Genomic DNA, 18,851 nt, shown 5'->3' with positions numbered 1-18,851 from the left:
GTGAAATTTATGTTTCCAATGATATTTCTAGAGTCGCCCACACTTTCTTATTCAAGTCAAGTATGAAGTTTCAAGTTAAGCGACAACGCGCACCCCCCTCTCCCGCCCCAAAGAGTGAGGTCAATTCAAAGAACATGTTTTCTCCCATGCTAAATAAAAGCGCGGATGTGGGATAGTTAAAAATCACAGCTTACAAATTTATTAGCAAAAATAAGCAGTATAAAAGCAACATATAGAACTTGTTAGATGGTATTTGGGATGGTAACCCTATTCTGGTAAGCATGCTGCTTAGCCGCTGAAATTATTAGGCCCACGGAGGTCGAACGGTGAAAAAATAGTGGTGGACTTGAAGAGCGCCCTCTTTTGAAAAATGTTTGCAAATCAACAAACTAGCACAGAGTCTAGTCGTGTAAACACGCCCGGCCCGCAGAAGCAGCAAAAGTCCGGGCTGAAAACTGAAATTTTTGCAATAATATTAGTATAGTTAAAAAAAAAAATTAGCCTCTTTAGTTCAAAGGTTGACAGCCCACCATCTGGACTCTGATTAGTCCAACAAATATCGAAGGGTTTTCAGATAATGCGTCGCCGTCGGAAGGCACTTTCCCATGGGTCGACTCGAGCCCGACAACGGACGCTCGCACCTGACAACGGCTTGGACGGCCGGGGAGAACCCGGTGCGTATGCCGGGGAAGAGTTGGATATCGTGATGCCAGTGCCGGTGGGTGATATAAATTAATACAAACAAGATTAAACAATTATAACGGACGAGTAGCCACAGAACCAAGCTCGAAGTCTATTCTCACTCACTGTTTATACTATCCCTATATATAGGCCTATTATAGGCATAGCCTATCAGTCACTATCACTCAGATTATGTCTTTCTTAGAAGTTTTTCAATTCAAAGAAAGAGTTATTAAACGTTTAATAAATAAAGCTCAGCCAATAAAAACTAAAATCGCTGAGTTTTTTAATTGTTTAATGTCAGTTGCTTTACTCGGAAACACACGTTTTTTCATGTAAAATGAAATTATCAGATAAATTTTTACTAATGTTGTACTTAGACCCAGTGACTGGGGCGCTTAGGATTCCTTTTTTCGATGTAAAAATTTCGAGAAAAAAAAAGAATCTAGCACCCAAGTCACTGGGTGTATTGTTTACTACTAGTAACAGTACAATCTCTGTAGTGTATAGTATTTGGTTGTATAATAATACAACCAATAAAACCTCAAAAGCAGATTAAATATTCCCAGAAGTTTACTTCAAAAAGGCTTCCATATGTCACACACGTAACTGGAGATAACCCATGAACAAACATCTATACAGAATAGGCCTACTTACTACTGACCACGATTGTAATTACTTGGCATAACGTAACCCTCCCCTCGACCCTTACGGCTGTCGAGAGGAGGATACGGCCACGTGGCCATTGTGAGGAGAGTTACGTTATCGCAACTATTGTTATCGCAACCTATATTGTATTTTGGACTATACTTTAGACTTTAGTTGCAATAACGTTACCCTCCTCTTTGGCCTCCTCCCGGAGGAGAGTTACATTTTAAAAGACAAGTATGTGGACTAATGTACATACCGGGTACTGTAATTTTAAGCGGTAAGCACAGTGTTTTTATTCATGGGAGACCCTCTTTTTGTTTTGTTTCTTCATCACAGATGAGCCTCGAGCAAGTCAGTGTGGTATGTTTTCAACCAGCTTCCCACAAAAAATGTGACAGAATATTGTCGGGCACCATACAACTCGAAAGTGGTCTGAATTTAAACTCAAGAATTGCATCTGGAATTTACAGGCCCCAACATTCAGCAGGAAGCAGGACAACAAATCAAGGGGTCACCAGACTACAGAGGTCCAACTCCACTGACGAGACACTTTCCATGTCATCGAGGACTTCATCCACTCCTGCGAGGAGCGTGAAATTACCAACTCTTACTAAAAACACCCCAAAAAGTAACAGCAGTAAATCAGCCATCAAGCCTTGTCGTAAAAACTTAGGCGGTACCAGTAGTGGTAAAACTACAAAGAGCCAGCCGAATCGAACAAAAAAAGAGCTTGCCAATAATGTAGACTTGAAGCCGGGGTCGGCACAGCAGGGGAATGTCTCTGGTAAGCCCCCAAAGAAACCAAGGAGTGTCCCTCTCCTGGCTGCCATAACACCTGACAATGTTGAGGAGGAGAAGGCTAAGTTTTTCAGCAGCAACTACTCCTACAATCCACAGTTTACGTACAAGACTCCACCGTCTGCTAAATGTCTCCAAAGACATGGGAAGGCATCCGACAAGCTGATTCAATCGGTGGGTCAAAAATTTAACTATGTATTTTTTACATTTTTTTTATTTTTGAGAGATCGCCTAATATCTCAATGCCACAGAAGCCACTTCAAGGTGAGGGCTACACTTAATTGATTTGGACTATCGACCCAAATCAACTGCAAACAGTGCACGTTGCCACCTACTCCTGAAACAGGGTTACCCCCTTCACAGTCCGAAACGATGTAGGCATGGGTATCAAATCATCCACTAGAGCCTGGCTAGTAGAACAGAATGCACCTCCCCAGCGTTTGACCGGGTATCAAAATCAAACCCACACTCTGTTTCTGCTGTACTTTTAAAGCACGGGGACAACATTGGTAACTGTCAAAGACCAGTATCCGCACTTCATGTGACCCAACAAGAACAATGAAATAAAAAACCTTTGAAATTTTAAAGGCACATTTAATTTGAACCATTTGATTGTTTCAGTCACTATAGAAATTATGTAGAGATACAATAAAACTAACCTGTACAAATTTTAATTTTTTTTGTGGAAGTGCTTGAGGTAGCGCCGAAAATCTGAAGCAGTTATAAATGTCCGTGCAGGAAGAACAATCTGAGAAACGTTTCATGCTCAGATTGAAACTCAAGTATTTAAAAGCGAGTGACCATAGGTTAAATGCTGTTTTTATTTCTGCTTATATTCTCCACAGGCTATAAAAATCTTCAAAGTCACCCTTGAAAGATTTAAGACCTACAAGAAGTTTGAAACCTCAACGGGTGGGAGACCCATCACGACCTCCCAGTTCACGTCAATGTTCCACCAGTACCTAGCCCAGGAGGGTCTCGTCAACAAAGTGGCACTCAACCTCAGTGTAACGCTGGTGGCCAGGGCGTTGATGACGAGAATGAACGGCCGGCCGACGCTTAATGTCAGACCGAATATCTTGAAGTCACAGTGGTCAGACGGTTTGTTGAGGCATGAAATAGGTATGGGATACATATCATCTTGTCATTTATTTTTGTTTGTAAATATTTGAAGTATAACCTGTGCTGCCATTTTCCAGGTTGCATCACAAACTTTGGTGTATACTGCAGTGACAAAGGTTGAATGACTGGCACCCCAAACAAAGACGCTGACAAAATAGGGCGACTACTAACATTAGGGCTAGACATGCCAGTTGGTAGAGCTTTGGTACTTTAATCCAGAGGTTGCAGGTTCGAGTCCTGCTCTAGTAATTTTTTCCTTGTTCAACCTCGCATCATTTGAGTGACTTCAACCATTAATCTTTAGAGTTGTATTTTTAAATTTAAAACACAAAAGTGTTTGCATTAATTGTGTGTTTGCGCAAGACTGGTGTAGTTTGTTGGTGAACGTGCAGTTTGTCACAAGTGCACCATGACATCTAGCCATTGGCTTTAACTTTCCTGTTACTGATCACAATATTTCTTTTGTAGAATTTGGTAGCCAATTGAATAAACTAGCTTTGGGGCCACTCACTCCTATTCCGAGATATTCTGCCATGAATAAGTCTATTTATAACTTTCCATAATTCTCTTCTTCTGTGTTTTATCAAGGCACTCATTATATCCGAAGCGCAAACAACTGCGAACACCCGTGGAGTTCAGCCAAGGTTCGAAGAAGTCATCGAATTGGTCCAGTCAAAGCAACAGAAGAAGGCATCGCAAGTCTTCACAGCGTCTTACTCCGCAAGGAGCCTGTCTTGTTCCGCTCAGCGATGTTGTACTACTCCACCTACACTGCCTCCAAGATGTCTTTTGTCGGCTTGTTTGCCGATTTGGGAGTGTACGTCGAGGATCCCGACATAAGATGGGAGTATTGCCTGAGAGCAAAGCGTGGTCAGGTCGACACGTCTAAACCAGGTCAGTGCTAGTCTCACTCTTCCTTGTTGCCTCTTCAATTTTTCAATGGAGGTGCCCTTTGTCAAATGAAAATGGCCTTGCCCTCTCAAAGACAACATTCCAGGCCTGGGACTACAAACTATTATGTCTGAGATCTTACAGCAAATGTAGAATTCTTGAGGATTTGCAGCCAGCCACCTAAACTTCTGTAATTGTACACTACAGAGGAGTTACAATAATACAATATTGTTGGGTTGAGAAAACTATCAAAGCAGTTTTTCCTTGGAGTCAATGTTTCTCATAAACTTGTCCATTGAACAGGAAAAGCTCTTTTGCACCACGTGTCAGATTACGACCATCACAATCCTTGGAAGTCTTTTCTAATGCAAGACACGTGTTTCAAACCAGCAAGAAGAACAAATTAAACTCCACATGAACGCTGAGTGAACCTACATGTAGTAGCTGGTGAAAGTTTCAATGCACAGTTCTGGGTGTTTTAAAGACAGTACGTAGTGGCCTCCGACTGGCAACCCAAACAAAGATATTGACATAATGTATGTAGGCAGATCACCCACATTTAAGGCTAGAAAGCTCAGTTGGTAAAATGCTGGCACATAAATCCAAAGGTTACAAGGTCCTCTCTAGTGGGGTTGTCTTTGTTCAACCCAAAATTAAATACAGTACAAATTCAGTTATGTTCCAGTTAACTTGTCACTGTACTTACACAAAAATATCTTCAGATGACATGACCATTTTCATAATTTCAGGATGTTTTAAGAAAGACCAAGTGTACTTGGAAGGTGCCTTAAAGGTTCTACGCTATCGCCACGTCATCGACTTCCACACCCTGTACAAACTCGGGAAAGTCGCTCTGGAAGATGTGGAGAACCTAAAGGGTCATGCGGACCTCGACTCTCCCAACCTGAAAATCCCAACCTTTATGGAAGACCTCAAGGAATATCGTAAAAGACTAGACTACATCATGCTGAAGAACGGGCTAAACGATGAAGAATTGGCTGTTCTTTATCCAGAGGAGTCACCATGTAAGGCAGTGGCTGTTACATTGCCAGTGGAACGCGAAGAGAGTTGTGATGTTTTGGAGGAGGCAGGGCTAAGTTCTGATGCGGATGATAATTCAGAAGTACATTAGCCGATGAGTTGCCAGTGAATAATTCATTAGTATATTAGCCGATGAATTGCCAGTGGGTATAATCAAAGTGGATCCACATGGATTTAGTTGACGACCCATGCTGTACTTAGACTAAATTGTGTAACCAAACGGGATCCAGCAAGTTGTTTATTACAAGTGGGAGGGATAGGGGATTGGTTTAGCTTCATTTGAGCAATTTGAAATGCTTTATGCCATGGTCAGGCATGCAACTGTAACTTCACTAAAGGAGAGGAAATTTCAAAATGTCAATGATTTTGTATAGTATTTAAAAAATTGGTATGGTAAAATTGAGATTACAAAAAGAGGAAATCAGCTGATCCTAGGAGAAGTTGCATGCTTGCATTGTTCTCCCCGTACAAGCTTGCACGTCCGACTGATACACGCAATTGGTGTGTCGGTACATCCAACAAAATATATATGGAACTATTTCATGTATAATTTCACCAACAAAAATCAAGAGAAGACCAAAGAATGCTCTAGCTTGCACGGCAGTTTTTTTTTTTTTACCAAGACCAACACCAAGTAGAAACCATTCCAAAGACCTTGCTCAATTTAGCTAAACATCATAAAATTTACGTTGTAGGTCTAGTGAATGCCCCAGAATTTTGCAAAATAAATTGTCAGGGCCAACCTAGACTTGTGGACAAGTCGTTAATGGTCTTCCGCAGTGAGATAGTCGAGTTGTGACGGTGCTCTCGCGAGATCACTGCTCTCGCGCAAACTGCTGGTTGCCGTCTTCTACTCCCCATTAACTAAATGGGACCATAGTCATGGAGAGCAGTAGTCTCGCGGGCCAGCAGTCTCACGAAAACCACAGGAATCTCGGGGAGAGTCGGAACGCTATCACCGCAACAGACATTTAACGACTTGTCCACAAGTCTAGGGCCAACCCTGAAAGAAATGGGACCATAGTCATGGAGAGCAGTAGTCTCGCGGGCCAGCAGTCTCACAAAAAACCACAGGAATCTCGGGGAGAGTCGGAACGCTATCACCGCGACGGACATTTAACGACTTGTCCACAAGTCTAGGGCCAACCCTGAAAGAGAAATGTTGCAATCTTTCAAGAAATGAAATGTCGTAAGCAATGCATGAGATGTTCATAATATTTTATTTCATTAGCAAAGTTAACAGTGTTAAAAAATATATGCTCAGGAATTTCTTTCCATTTCATGCATCAACACCTAAATAGAGAAGTACAACTTGAAATCACAAAGGTTACTACTGTGGCTAAAAGTTTTTGTTAATAGTATCAACATTTCTTTTTTTAAGCAGTCAAAGAAAAAAAGACTCTATTTGCCAACTGAAGGTTGTTAATTGTCATTATGCCAACACAGTTAAAGTACATGCATGATTTTAAAGAGGGGCTCCAAGGTTAAATTCAGTTTAAAGGCAGTTGACACTATTGGTAATAACTCAAAATAATTATCAGCATAAAACCTCACTTGAAAACCTCACTTGGGAACCTCACGAGTAATGGGAAGAGGTTGGTGTTATAAAACATTGTGAGAAACGGCTCACTCTGAAGTGACGTAGTTTTCGAGAATAAGTAATTTTCCACAAATTTGATTTCGAGACCTCAAGTTTAAAATTTGAGGTCTCGAAATCAAGCATCTGAAAGCACACAACTTCGTGTGACGAGGGCGTTTTCTCTTTCATTATTATCTCACAACTTTGATGACCGATTGAGCTCAATTTTTCACAGGTTGGTTATTTTATGCATATGTTGTATGTTGAGATACACCAAGTGAGAAGACTCAAGACAGGTCTTTGACAATATTACCAATAGTGTCCACTGGCTTTAACTGTGATGCACAGCACAGTGGGACTTTTAAGACCAAGATAAACACCAAGTGGAAATTAACCCAAAGACCTTGTTTCAATTTAGCCGAACTTAACAAATTATGGTACAGTGTATGCCCCACAATATGCATAAAATAACAAACCTGTGAAAATTTGAGCTCAATCGGTTGTCGAAGTTGCGAGATATTCATGAAAGAAGAAAACACCCTTGTGGCACGAAGTTGTGTGCTTTCAGATGGTTGATTTCGAGACCTCAAATTCTAAATCTGAGGTCTCGAAATCAAATTCGTGGAAAATTGCTTCTTTCTCATAAACTACGTCACTTCAGAGGGAGCTGTTTCTCACAATGTTTTATACCATCAACCTCTCCCCATTACTCGTTACCAAGACAGGTCTTATGATAATTATTTTGACTAATTACCAATAGAGTCCACTGCCTTAAGAAATAATTTGATCACACATTTTCAAATAGTAACAGTCCTCATAAAAGTCTTAAACTTTACGTTAAAATGGAATAAAATAGCAAGTAGATTGTATGGTTTATCTTTCTCAGAGAACAAACAGTAAGGTTCACATTTATAAGAAAACAAATATCTAATAACGTTTTCAAATATCCGAATATTGGAATTAATATCTTTTGGCAAGATTGAACAAAATAGTTTTCTATATAGATAAGTGTGGTTCGATCACTGGGCACTTAGTAGGTTGTCATTGCAATGGGTTATTAGTGTAAGAACGTAAGAACAACCACTATATTTTTTTATATTTCTATGTTTGAAAAACTAAGAAAGAATAAAATCAAATACTTGTAATTGTTCGTATTTGCTGTATTTTGGTATTTTTGTGTGTTATTATTACAGTCATAGTTTTTTTGTGACTTTAATGCTTTCAGTTGTCAATGGAATACAATTGTCTGTATTTTGAATGCAGACGTCATTCAAGAAATGAATTAATTTAATTGAAAGGTGAAATGTTTTGAACAGTTTCCAAAAAATTAAATATACAGGTTTAAAAAAGTAACAAAAATAAAACTTTGTCTTTGATTATAATGTTGTAAACAACTAATGAGTGAGGCAGTTCTTAGAACCGTTATGATCGATGGGTGGGGGAAGGGCAGGGGCAAAGGTCCCGGTCTTACACTTTGATTACAAAGATTGAACACAAGATTTTTACAATTTGAAAGAACTTGGAAGATTAATTATCATATAAAATTGCAATACAATTATCATTTGAACAGTCAGCAGGGTTGATGAGTGCGCATTACAAGTCTTTCATAGTATTTATTATTAATTATTATATAACTTCAACATTACCTGCATACCCCTGGGCAATTCCACGGTCGGTCGCATTACACTTTTCAGTGTCATTTCTCGATCGCGGTGCTAAAAGTTTTGTGTGAGATATTCTTTCCACTAAGTTTATAGACTGATTTGTACTTGACAACCAAAGCTTTGAATTGATAATATTAGAAATGTTGTGGGCTTTGTGCTCTGGATGTTATAACGTTGTAAAAAGCGGTCAGTCGCATTGCAAGAAAAGGACATGGTAAAAAAAACACTTGTCACAATTCAAAAATCTCCTCTATCAAAAAGATTGTGAAAGTGTTACTAATAGTAAGTAACACACAACTCTTATACATGAATATCCAACAGGATACTTATAAATGGTCAGCAACTTGACCTTTGAGGTATACATGGCAAAACCATGGTCAGTCACATTACGGTCAGTCGCATTACAGTTTTCCAGACAATGTAGCCACGCCTACATGGAGCCCAAGCTGAGTTCTTATTTGGTAAAATTGGGGTTATTCCTTGTCAACAACTCAAAATAAATTGGTTTCATATTTTAGCTATAACTTCTAAGTGGAAAGATTTGTTAGTGTCATGTCCATGTTTGCTTGGAATTGCCCCCCTGATTTCCTGAGTTTTCTACTTTAGTTATGAAGTACAAAATTTCTCTCAAGGAGTGAACATTTAATTTCAATATAGAAGTTAGTTTTGCACCAGGGATAAAGAGTACAATTTTTTTTTACCCTCACATCGATTAAGCACTGTATACTGAGTACTTTCCCGAAAATCTATGGCAAAAAAATCCACAAGCAAATCACTCGGGTGGGATTTGAACCTGAGACCTTTCTTTGCATTGCTAGAGCAGGGCCCAATTTCATAGAGCTGGTAAGCACAAAAATATGCTTAGCATGACATTTTTGCCTTGATAAACATAGGATTACCAACAAAATTTCACGTGATTTTTAGGATTTAAGCAAACAACAGCTGAGTGCAAGTAACACAAAAGGAAATTTGGTTGGAAATCCTGTTAATTTCATGCTAAGCAAATTGTTGTGCTTAGCAGCTCTATGAAATTGGGCCCTGATGTCTTACTATTAGACCACTGAGCTGCATCCCAGTGGCTAGAGACAGTTTGAATCCTATTTGTTAGCAGCGGGTATCGCACTGATTTCATAGATGTTAGTTTTGGTTTGGGGATAAAGAATATAATTTGTTTTTACCATTACGGCACCCAGAGCTACCAGCCAATAAAATAAAGTCATCGTGTGGGAGCCCACTCACGGCAGGCGCGGCCCGGAAGACCCACCAAGACCATGCTAAAGACCCTGATTGAAGACGCAGGAGTAGTCAACAAGGAGGAGCTTATCAGCTGTAGCAGGATAGAGTGGGGTGTCAGACATAGAGCCCGACTCAAACATGCTGCAACGCAACAACTTTGGTCGACTGAGTGAGTGAGTGAGTGAGTGTGGGTATAGCCTTGCTCAAGGCAGTCGAATTATTCACTCCGAAAAAAGACCGCCGCTGTATAATCACTGTGCGTAACATCGCACGGCACGATGCCCCCGTACACTATCCGCATGCGTCGGCCGTCAGCTTTCCCATGTGTTTACACTCGTGGTTGGCACAAAACGAGGCTTATAGAACGCTGCGGTGTCTTGCGCTTATCACTCGATGGCTATTATTGGACAATCTGGCAGGAAACGATAATTTCGGAAACGATACTGCAAACCATTTGAAGAGTCCTATAATGATTCATTTAGGACTCCTATAATTAACATTTGGAGGGGAGGCTTGTTCCACCAACAAAAGTTACAAGTACATGTATATGCTGTATAACAGCATTTATTCTTTTGTCAGATAATAATTTTTTTCATGAGTAATTTTCCAACAAACTGCCATGTCGAGACGTAAGTATTTCTTAGAAAAACTAGTTCTGGAATAGTAAAGATAGATATAATATATATCTAATTCTGGTATGGAGTTAATAAAAACAGCTCTTTGAGATAAACAATTCTACATATTCTAAAACATTATTTTTATAGCTATTTATCCTGCACAGTACCTTTAAAGCCATTATACACTTTCGGTACAGAAAAGTTCACAGATTTACAAATAATTTACAGGGTTTACAGAAAGTAATGGTGAAAGACTTCTCTTGAAATATTGTTCCATGAAATGCTTTACTTTTTGAGAAAACATTAAAACAATATCAATTCTCGATAGCGAGAATTATGGATTTATTTTAAACACATGTCATGACACGGCGAAACGCGCAAAAACAGGAGTGGGTTTTCCCGTTATTTTCTCCCGACTCTGATGACCGATTGAGCCTAAATTTTCACAGGTTTGTTATTTTATACATTAGTTGTGATACACAAAGTGTGGGACTTGGACAATACTGTTTACCGAAAGTGTATAATGGCTTTAAGGCATCGGAGAGCAGTGTTCTTCTACTGAAGGCACACGAATAATTATTCTCATTTTGGTCTTCGATATTTTTTCACTCGATATCAAAGTCATAGATACCGTTGATGTAGTTGTTGAAAAACTTGAGGATCAGTGAGTCTGGTAGTGCTGCTTGCTGGACTGCTGTGTCTTGCTTCATAGCATCACGGTAAGCTGTCAACTACAAGGGACAACAAAAACAAGTAAGTTGGGACGTGCTTTACAAATGATATTAATATTTCCACACAAATGTTTTTCACTCACATTGTCACTGTCTAACTATTCAGTAATTTTCACATGGTTTCTGATTGATTGATAAACTATGCCAGTCTGCTAATGTTCATTTATCTATACACTACACAGTCAACCCTCCTACTTTCTAGCCCTCTCTCGATATCATTTAAATGGTTTTATTTGATAAACTGATTGATAGATATGCCTGCCAAATGATACCGTTGATGTTAATTGATCTATACCACCTATACAGTACACAGTCAACCCTTCTACTTCCTTACCCTTCAATATCATTTACATGGTTTTATTTGATAAACTGATTGATAGACATGCCTGCCAAATGATACCGTATAATTAATTGATCTATACCACCTATAAAGTACACAGTCAACCCTTCTACTTCCTTACCCTTCAATATCATTTACATGGTTTTATTTGATAAACTGATTGATAGATATACCTGCCAAATGATACCGTATAATTAATTGATCTATACCACCTATACAGTACACAGTCAACCCTTCTACTTCCTTACCCTTCAATATCATTTACATGGTTTTATTTGATAAACTGATTGATAGATATGCCTGCCAAATGATACCGTTGATGTTAATTGATCTATACCACCTATACAGTACACAGTCAACCCTTCTACTTCCTTACCCTTCAATATCATTTACATGGTTTTATTTGATAAACTGATTGATAGCTATGCCTGCTAAATGATACCGTATAATTAATTGATCTATACCACCTATACAGTACACAGTCAACCCTCCTACTTTCTTGCCCTCGCAATATCATTCCCATGGTTTTAATTTATATACAAACTATGCCAGCCTACAAAACGATATTATGGAATGAATACATCTATATACAGTACACAGTCAACTCCACAGATTCATACTATTCAATGGTTTCAAATGATATGCTTACAATAATGGGATGGGAACTTTTTAACTTCATCAAAATGTTTCTTGAAATATGGTAACCCTTACAAATTACAGTCCCAAATCCTTCTTTATCAAATTACAAAGGTAAACAATTCAAAAGGACTGGGACAGTCTGTATAGGTCTAAACAAAAAGTGCTTTCACTGGGTCAGACATTACAATCTGACCTGGAGCGACCTGGTAGGGTTGAGGCCAAATGTTAGCAAGAATATTGAGTTCTCAAGATTCTTGTAACTTGAGAGTGGGCAATTGAAATGATAAAAATAATAATGACAACTGCAATGAATTCAACTTATTAAATTCTTGTTGAGACCATTCAACAACATGTATATGTATCTATGATACACTGCACTGGTTGAAGTAACCATCAAATCTTGTTATACCTCGGTAAAAAACTGTGAAGTTTGATTGGTCGAGAACCAATCATGTGACGCGCAACCAAAACGCATGTTACGTGGCTCGACGGGCCGGGTAACATGAAAAGTGATGTACACCGGTGTGCATCACCTTGATCGTTCCCAGCGTTGGCCTATTTCCAGCACTGTGTACGAAACAACCGCGAGTTCGATGGAATTGTTTCTTGTTCGTCTGCTTATTAAACAATGAATACCGTCGTAATAATGTTTGAAGATGACACAGACAACAGAACTTAGAGAAGAGGAATAACAATTATACAAAGGTATAACCAAAACAGTTGTTGCACGTTGTGACTGGGGTCCATGGGTTTTGTACACCCTCGAGGGGAAATGGCACCCTCGGCCTCGCCTCAGGTTCCATTTTCCCCCTCGAGTGTACAAAACGCCATGGACCCCGTCACAGCGTGCAACAATTGTATAATGTACTCATTTAGAACTCTGATAATCATCACAAATAAAAAATCACAAAACAAATGTTAAACATTCCAGTTCACAATTAAACATTTAAAAAATTGCAAAACAGAATATATGGTACAGTTCACAAGGTAATACAAAATCATCATCAACAAATTTCAGTCAATGCAATACATTTTCAGAATGACTGTAAACAAAACACAATGCTTATTATAAGTTAGTACAAACACATTCAACATTTTCATTGGTAATTAAGTTCTCATTAGAATATAGTCGATGCTTCACAGCTCAATCTTCCCCATAGACCTTATGCATTGACGTCATCCAGCCACCATTTTAGAGGTAAAACAGTGATGAAACAATCAAAATAAACAGATTTGTATGCGCAGCGCACAGTATTGGCTAATGAACAACCTCCTTTTGACCTCTGAATGAGGGCGCCCTGCTGAAATGACATCATGTGCATAGACCTTATCGCAAATACCAATGCGCAAGCGCAGACTGTTGAATGAGGTGCATTGTGGGATAGATATGGATCAAATTTGGATACCAGCAAGACCACAATGCACCTAATTCCAAGCTTTACGCGCGCGCCCCGGTATTTGCGAAAAGGTCTATAAGGCCTAAACATCAATCAATAGGCAATAGGCTTTGACTCTGGCTTTAGCCTCTTGCTTAGCTTCTGGCTTAGGCTCTGTCCACCTGTTTGAAGGTTCATACTTTGATTTTTCAAACAAATTAATGGAGCCACAGCAGAAGTTTTGAAAAGGATCATGACTTGTCAATGCTAATTAGCAATGCAAAGATATCCAGTACCAGGGTTAACACAATGACTTTAGCCCAATCCTTTCAAGTAATTCTTAATAATAAATAATAAATGTAGAAATAATACTTACGGTTGGAAACTTATCGAAGGGGAATTTATCGCCGAACACGACCTGACGTTCAAACCAAGGCCAGATCAAGTAGTCCAACATCCCGGGCTTGGATCCTTCAAAAGAAAACAATGGAAACAAATGAAGTTGATTGAATGATTGATTGATTGATTGAATTTAGTCAGATAGAAATACAGCAAGAACATGCCAAAAATACAACAACAGGAGAAATGACAATGAAATAAGATAAACCAAAATAGAACACAAGATAGAAATACTGCACAAAAGTAATTTTGTCTTTCATCGTTTTTTTCTTTCCAAGCTATGGTGGATCTAGTGAAGAATGATGGGAGGGGGTTATGGGAATTAACAGCAGAGTTGTGGGGAAAAAAGTTTGAGATCCCTAAACAGAATTATGATTATCCACCAAATCAAACAAAAAACTTACCTCCGAAAAACGGTGTATTCCTCTCTTTGAGTTTCTCCTCAATCACAGCGAGATGAGTCAGATATTCTTGGAACCACTTCTCTTCTTCTCCTTTGACAGGATAGTAGGAGCACTTGAAGAAAGCTGGACTTACCTAAATGAAAGTCACACGAAATCTATGAAAAAAATTCCACTAAAAATGTGTTTGTCTACTTGCATGCGATTAAGCTTTTTGTAAAGAAGCCCACCAGGCTAGTAAGTAGTAAACTGTGCAATTTGAATTGAGTTCTGATGGGTGGGTCAAAAGGGTGGGGTTGGGATCTTCGCCATGACGCTAGAGCAAGACACTTTACTAAAACTTCAGTCATTCAGAAACCACTCCTTTCAACAGTGAAACCTCGCAAGCTTGCCTGGTACGATCATGTGTCACTTCACGCTGCCCTGTCCAAAAACTATCCTCCAAGAAACAGTTGAGGGTAAGCAACAGAGAGCAGACAAAGGAAGTTCTGATCAGACAACATCTGCGACTCGACAGGCCGAAAACATTGCTGTCCTTGTAGGCACGTAAAAGGACCGAGAACCGTTACGATCCCTGACAGCCGATGCATCCATCATGGTACCCCAATGACCAGGGGCCAATTACATAGAGCTGCTTAAGCAAAAAAAACTGCTTAAGCACGAAAACAGCTCGCTTATTTTACACACGTTACTGGCCAAAATTTCATGCCATTATATACATTGCTTATGACTGGTATTTAGCGGTTGTTTGTTTAACATAACAATTGAGTGGAGTCTTGGCCGGTAATCTGATTTTACCAAGCAAGGATTTTTTTGCTTAAGCAATTTTGTTTGTTTAAGCAGCTCTATGAAATTGGGCCAAGCACAACAGTCTCACGATGAATGAGTGAAATGATCTTCCAACAACATTTCTTCTCGTACATACCTTGCTGGAGTGGTAATCTAGGACCATCTTATCTCGGGCTTTCTGGTAAGGGTCTTCTGGCCAGAGTGGATTGCTACTATAGGCATCATCGAGGTAGTCGCATATGATGGCAGAGTCGGTTACGATCTTCTCATCGCTCTCTAAGCACGGCGTGGAGCCCAGAGGGTTCTTGGTGAAGTACCATTCTGGTTTCTGCTTCAGGTTAATGTTAATGATGTGGTACCTGACCATTTACATTAAGAGAGAACAAAATGCAGAGGTTACCAATATAGGTAATGATTAATGGTAATAAAAACTTACTATTGGGTAAGAAGTAGGTCTACAGCAGCTGGATAGCATAATGCATCTTGAGAAACTTTTCACTTTCAAAACTGTTAGAACGATTCATGCATGAATAATTTCTCAGATTAGGTGTTCTGAGGCCAGAGTGGCATGATTGGGTCACCTTGCTAAACTAGGCCTACACAATATGGATGAGATTTGACATTCTTCGTGAAAATAATGGATTTTGTTTTTGCTGTTTATCCGTCTAATCTTACTCTATGGTCTAATAGACACTGCACTCAGCTGAAACTTTCACATGTAACTGGTATTGTATCTTTCTAGATAATTTTGCCCACAAATCAGCATTACATCGACCAAACCCAATCTTATGAACCTACATTTATTTAAATGTCTGATCAACTCACGTTACTTCCTTAGCTGCAAGAGTAAGTCTTGCTCTGTGTGCAAAGGGACAGAATCCGTTGCTATAGAGACGAACCTTTCCTTGCTCAAGAGGCGGCAAAGGGTCCCCTGGACAAATGAAAACAAAATATAATGTACAGACAGACTTGCCACAAAAAAAAAAAAGTTTAAGACTATAGGCCTAGGTTTATTCTAATATTATGGCAAATTGATTAGTCTTTGCAGTGCTGCCACTTTGTCACCCATTATAATAAGTTAGAGTACAAAAAAGTTGCGATAATCATAACCCCAATCAGCCCCACCTGTGTGGCCTAAACCCCCACCCTCTTGAAAATCTGTTCCCAAATGGTCGGATGGGGTTTACAATTATTGCAATAAATAGACTTAACAGTTTTTAGTAGTGCGCTTAACTTGGCAAAAATCAATGGTAACAACATCACAGGATATGTGTACCCCACTTAGACCTACGTTATGAATAACTTTTGATGAGGCATTCACTCTAACTAAAAACTTGGCAGTTTAAAAATACAGTCATATTATCGAGAAAAAAAGTGTAATGTCATTGCTTCCATACAGTATCAGTACCTAACCCATACACATTCTTCCGGTCTTATTTATAAATATAATACAATACCGTGGCACTAGACCGTTGCGGTGTCATTTCTATTTTTGTTTTTTTTTCGCCATGCAATACTGCTGGACCCCCAATACTTGCCTATTTTAGTGTTTACTGACAATTTACGACCATGCCACGAATTGTCTGCCTAAAGAAAACCAATCCAAAACCCCACTGAAATCCCATGTTTAGGTTTAGTTTTATCACAACGTAACTCGAATTTTCCCACACTCAATGAATTGCCTTGTTGTGTGATTGAATTACCGGTGCTCTGCACGTCCTTCCAGTGCACTTGTGTGCGCCTACAGTCAGGACAGTCTACGGATATGACATTGACATTACACTATGATTGTGATTGTAAATACACAGGAAATAAACAATTATAGTAATGAAATTTTACTTAAATTTCATCTTTGCATATTAAACATACGTACCAGTTACAAGGTGCTTTGTTTGCTGAAGTTGCGGCATCTTGTCATTCGTTCTCCCGGTAAAAATGTGATGAACAGAACAACTCGGTCACCGGGGCACGATGTTTCTTCCGGACTCTATGCACCCCTGATACGACTGCGGACCGGACGTTTGTGAACAACGCGCAGCATGCATGCAGATCGAGGCCACTACTAAGTAATGGGCGTGTTTGGGGGGGGGGGGGGGTGGGGGCTGCACCAAGTACGTTCAGAAACGGCCGCACCAACTTAACTAGTGACACGTTCAAAAGGGGCCCATTAAAGTAATAATATTTGACCATGGACACTGTCAAATACTATGTGAAATGACCCTTCAAAAGGAATTTTCACGTTTTGGGGAAACAAGTCTAATTTTGTCACAACAAGATACAATGGCCCAAGTTTGTCTCACCAAATATGAAAAGACCAATGTTGGCCCTAATCACAACCAAAAAAGGAAACTTTTCTGAGACCCCTGGCAATTTGGTATTGTGGGGTCCAAAAATAGGTTAAAAATGTCGACTTTGCAAGTTCTAGAAAACTATACTCCAATGCATGATGCGAAAATTGCACATGGGTGAAACTTAATAAAGCAATGTTTTTTTTCCTCAAGGAAGGCCAAGGATGATATACTTAACAATTTCGATGGGTGGAGCTGTAAAGAATATGAGCTAAAAACAGTTTTTTTTTAGACACCAAAATTGGCCTAAAACATCTATATTTTGAATTGAACATGCAATTTTGTTTACTTGCACCAAAAGGCCCTTCCACCCACAAAGTTTAAACATTTTTTTTTTTTACCGTGAGCACATATTATGTCAAATATTTACCTGAACTCAGTTAACTCTTGTAGGATCAATTAATATGGTCACTCATTACAGTCAATTAACCAAAATTAATGCTGAACTGTTCATATTCCACTAGGAAGAAGAAATAAAATGACATTTTTGTGGCAGGCATTAATTTTATTTTAAAACAATTTGTTGTATTTATACAATTATAAACACAAAGGGATATAAAATAAATCACACATGAAGTTGCTTTGGCAAGATGACATATCATTTTTAATATACAAATTCTATATATTGTTTATCCAACCAGATGGAGAAGTCTTGGGTTTATTTTGTAAAAAGCGCTTACACGAATTGATTGATGCAACAGACTATGAAAAGATACTTCCAATCAAGTCATATTGGGTGCGTTCGTTTAGCTTCCCTGGGTCTACCCGCGGTGCTCACTCGGGTGAGCCCCTAACAAGAGCTAAATGAACGACTACTCACCGCTCTCATAGTCACGCCATTTACCTGGGGCCAGCCCCCAAGTGACCCACTCCATAAGCAGGGCACTGGGGGCTGACCCAGGTGAGCCCCTGGAATGACGTCAAAAGCTATTCGAAAGCACCGGGGCAGACCGGGGATGACCCAGGGAAGCTAAACGAACGCACCCAATGTACGGTATAATGGCCTAATGGTTTTAGAGCATCAAATTCAAGTTCTGGTGGTTAAGTCATCAGGAAGTGGGTTTAAATCCAAGTCGTACAAAACTTGTGTCCTTGATAATTGCTTCTCTTCACCCAGGAGGGTATCCTGCGTGGGGAGAGGTTGATATTGTGTTTGAAATATCCTTGGAGTGCCATGGGCATGTACAATAGTTAAAAAAAACAAAAACTCTGTTTGGTATTGATCTCTTTCATGCCATGTGAAGCTCCCTTTCTTTGAAGGGCATGCGGCTCTGGCCGTGTTCTCCCCAGGGAGCTGAGAAAGATAACACATTAATGTTATGGGGCCCTATAACCAGGGCACTAATGTATAGTGCATTATTACGTTATTGTAAAATGCGCTATATAAGAACTAGTTATTCCTTTTAATATTATTGATGAATATCCCATTATTGGACATCAGGTACGTTTGTGACACGTCATAGAAGAGAATCAAATATGTAGCGCCTTTAAATTAAAATAAAACTTCACAGGGAACAAGTCCAGGTGGGGTGACTAGAGTCCAGTTGA

The 18,851-nt window shown here is 39.3% G+C and overlaps 2 protein-coding genes across 2 annotated transcripts; one reads left to right on the top strand and one right to left on the bottom strand.

Annotated features, from left to right (window-relative positions):
• The first annotated feature begins 422 nt into the window (after positions 1 to 422).
• Positions 423 to 5,968, top strand: LOC117288785 (uncharacterized protein KIAA0895-like). Its single transcript, XM_033769621.1, has 5 exons — positions 423 to 718; positions 1,669 to 2,304; positions 2,976 to 3,252; positions 3,841 to 4,146; positions 4,893 to 5,968. The coding sequence occupies exons 1-5, from the start codon at positions 578 to 580 to the stop codon at positions 5,273 to 5,275; spliced, it is 1,743 nt and encodes a 580-aa protein (XP_033625512.1). The 5' UTR covers positions 423 to 577; the 3' UTR covers positions 5,276 to 5,968.
• A 4,774-nt stretch (positions 5,969 to 10,742) lies between these two features.
• Positions 10,743 to 16,955, bottom strand: LOC117289267 (glutathione S-transferase omega-2-like). Its single transcript, XM_033770309.1, has 6 exons — positions 16,829 to 16,955; positions 15,781 to 15,886; positions 15,092 to 15,314; positions 14,170 to 14,302; positions 13,743 to 13,837; positions 10,743 to 11,011 (listed from the first exon to the last, which is right to left on the bottom strand). The coding sequence occupies exons 1-6, from the start codon at positions 16,863 to 16,865 to the stop codon at positions 10,886 to 10,888; spliced, it is 720 nt and encodes a 239-aa protein (XP_033626200.1). The 5' UTR covers positions 16,866 to 16,955; the 3' UTR covers positions 10,743 to 10,885.
• Positions 16,956 to 18,851: the final 1,896 nt, after the last annotated feature.

Source organism: Asterias rubens, chromosome 4, assembly GCF_902459465.1.
Source record: "Asterias rubens chromosome 4, eAstRub1.3, whole genome shotgun sequence".
NCBI classification, from domain to species: domain Eukaryota; kingdom Metazoa; phylum Echinodermata; class Asteroidea; order Forcipulatida; family Asteriidae; genus Asterias; species Asterias rubens.
The sequence above is the reverse complement of the archived record's forward strand: the minus strand, read 5'-3'. Positions and strand labels throughout refer to the sequence as shown.

Excerpts from the sequence above, each read along its gene's own strand:
- LOC117288785 (XM_033769621.1), top strand. The coding sequence starts at position 578 with ATGCGTCGCCGTCGGAAGGCACTTTCCCATGGGTCGACTCGAGCCCGA. Across the intron at positions 719-1,668 it reads ATATCGTGATGCCAGTGCCG|ATGAGCCTCGAGCAAGTCAG; the intron begins GTGGGTGATATA and ends TCTTCATCACAG. Across the intron at positions 2,305-2,975 it reads CCGACAAGCTGATTCAATCG|GCTATAAAAATCTTCAAAGT; the intron begins GTGGGTCAAAAA and ends TATTCTCCACAG.
- LOC117289267 (XM_033770309.1), bottom strand. The coding sequence starts at position 16,865 with ATGCCGCAACTTCAGCAAACAAAGCACCTTGTAACTG. Across the intron at positions 15,887-16,828 it reads AACAAAGCACCTTGTAACTG|GGGACCCTTTGCCGCCTCTT; the intron begins GTACGTATGTTT and ends TCATTTGTCCAG. Across the intron at positions 14,303-15,091 it reads TAGATTACCACTCCAGCAAG|GTAAGTCCAGCTTTCTTCAA; the intron begins GTATGTACGAGA and ends ACTTTCATTTAG.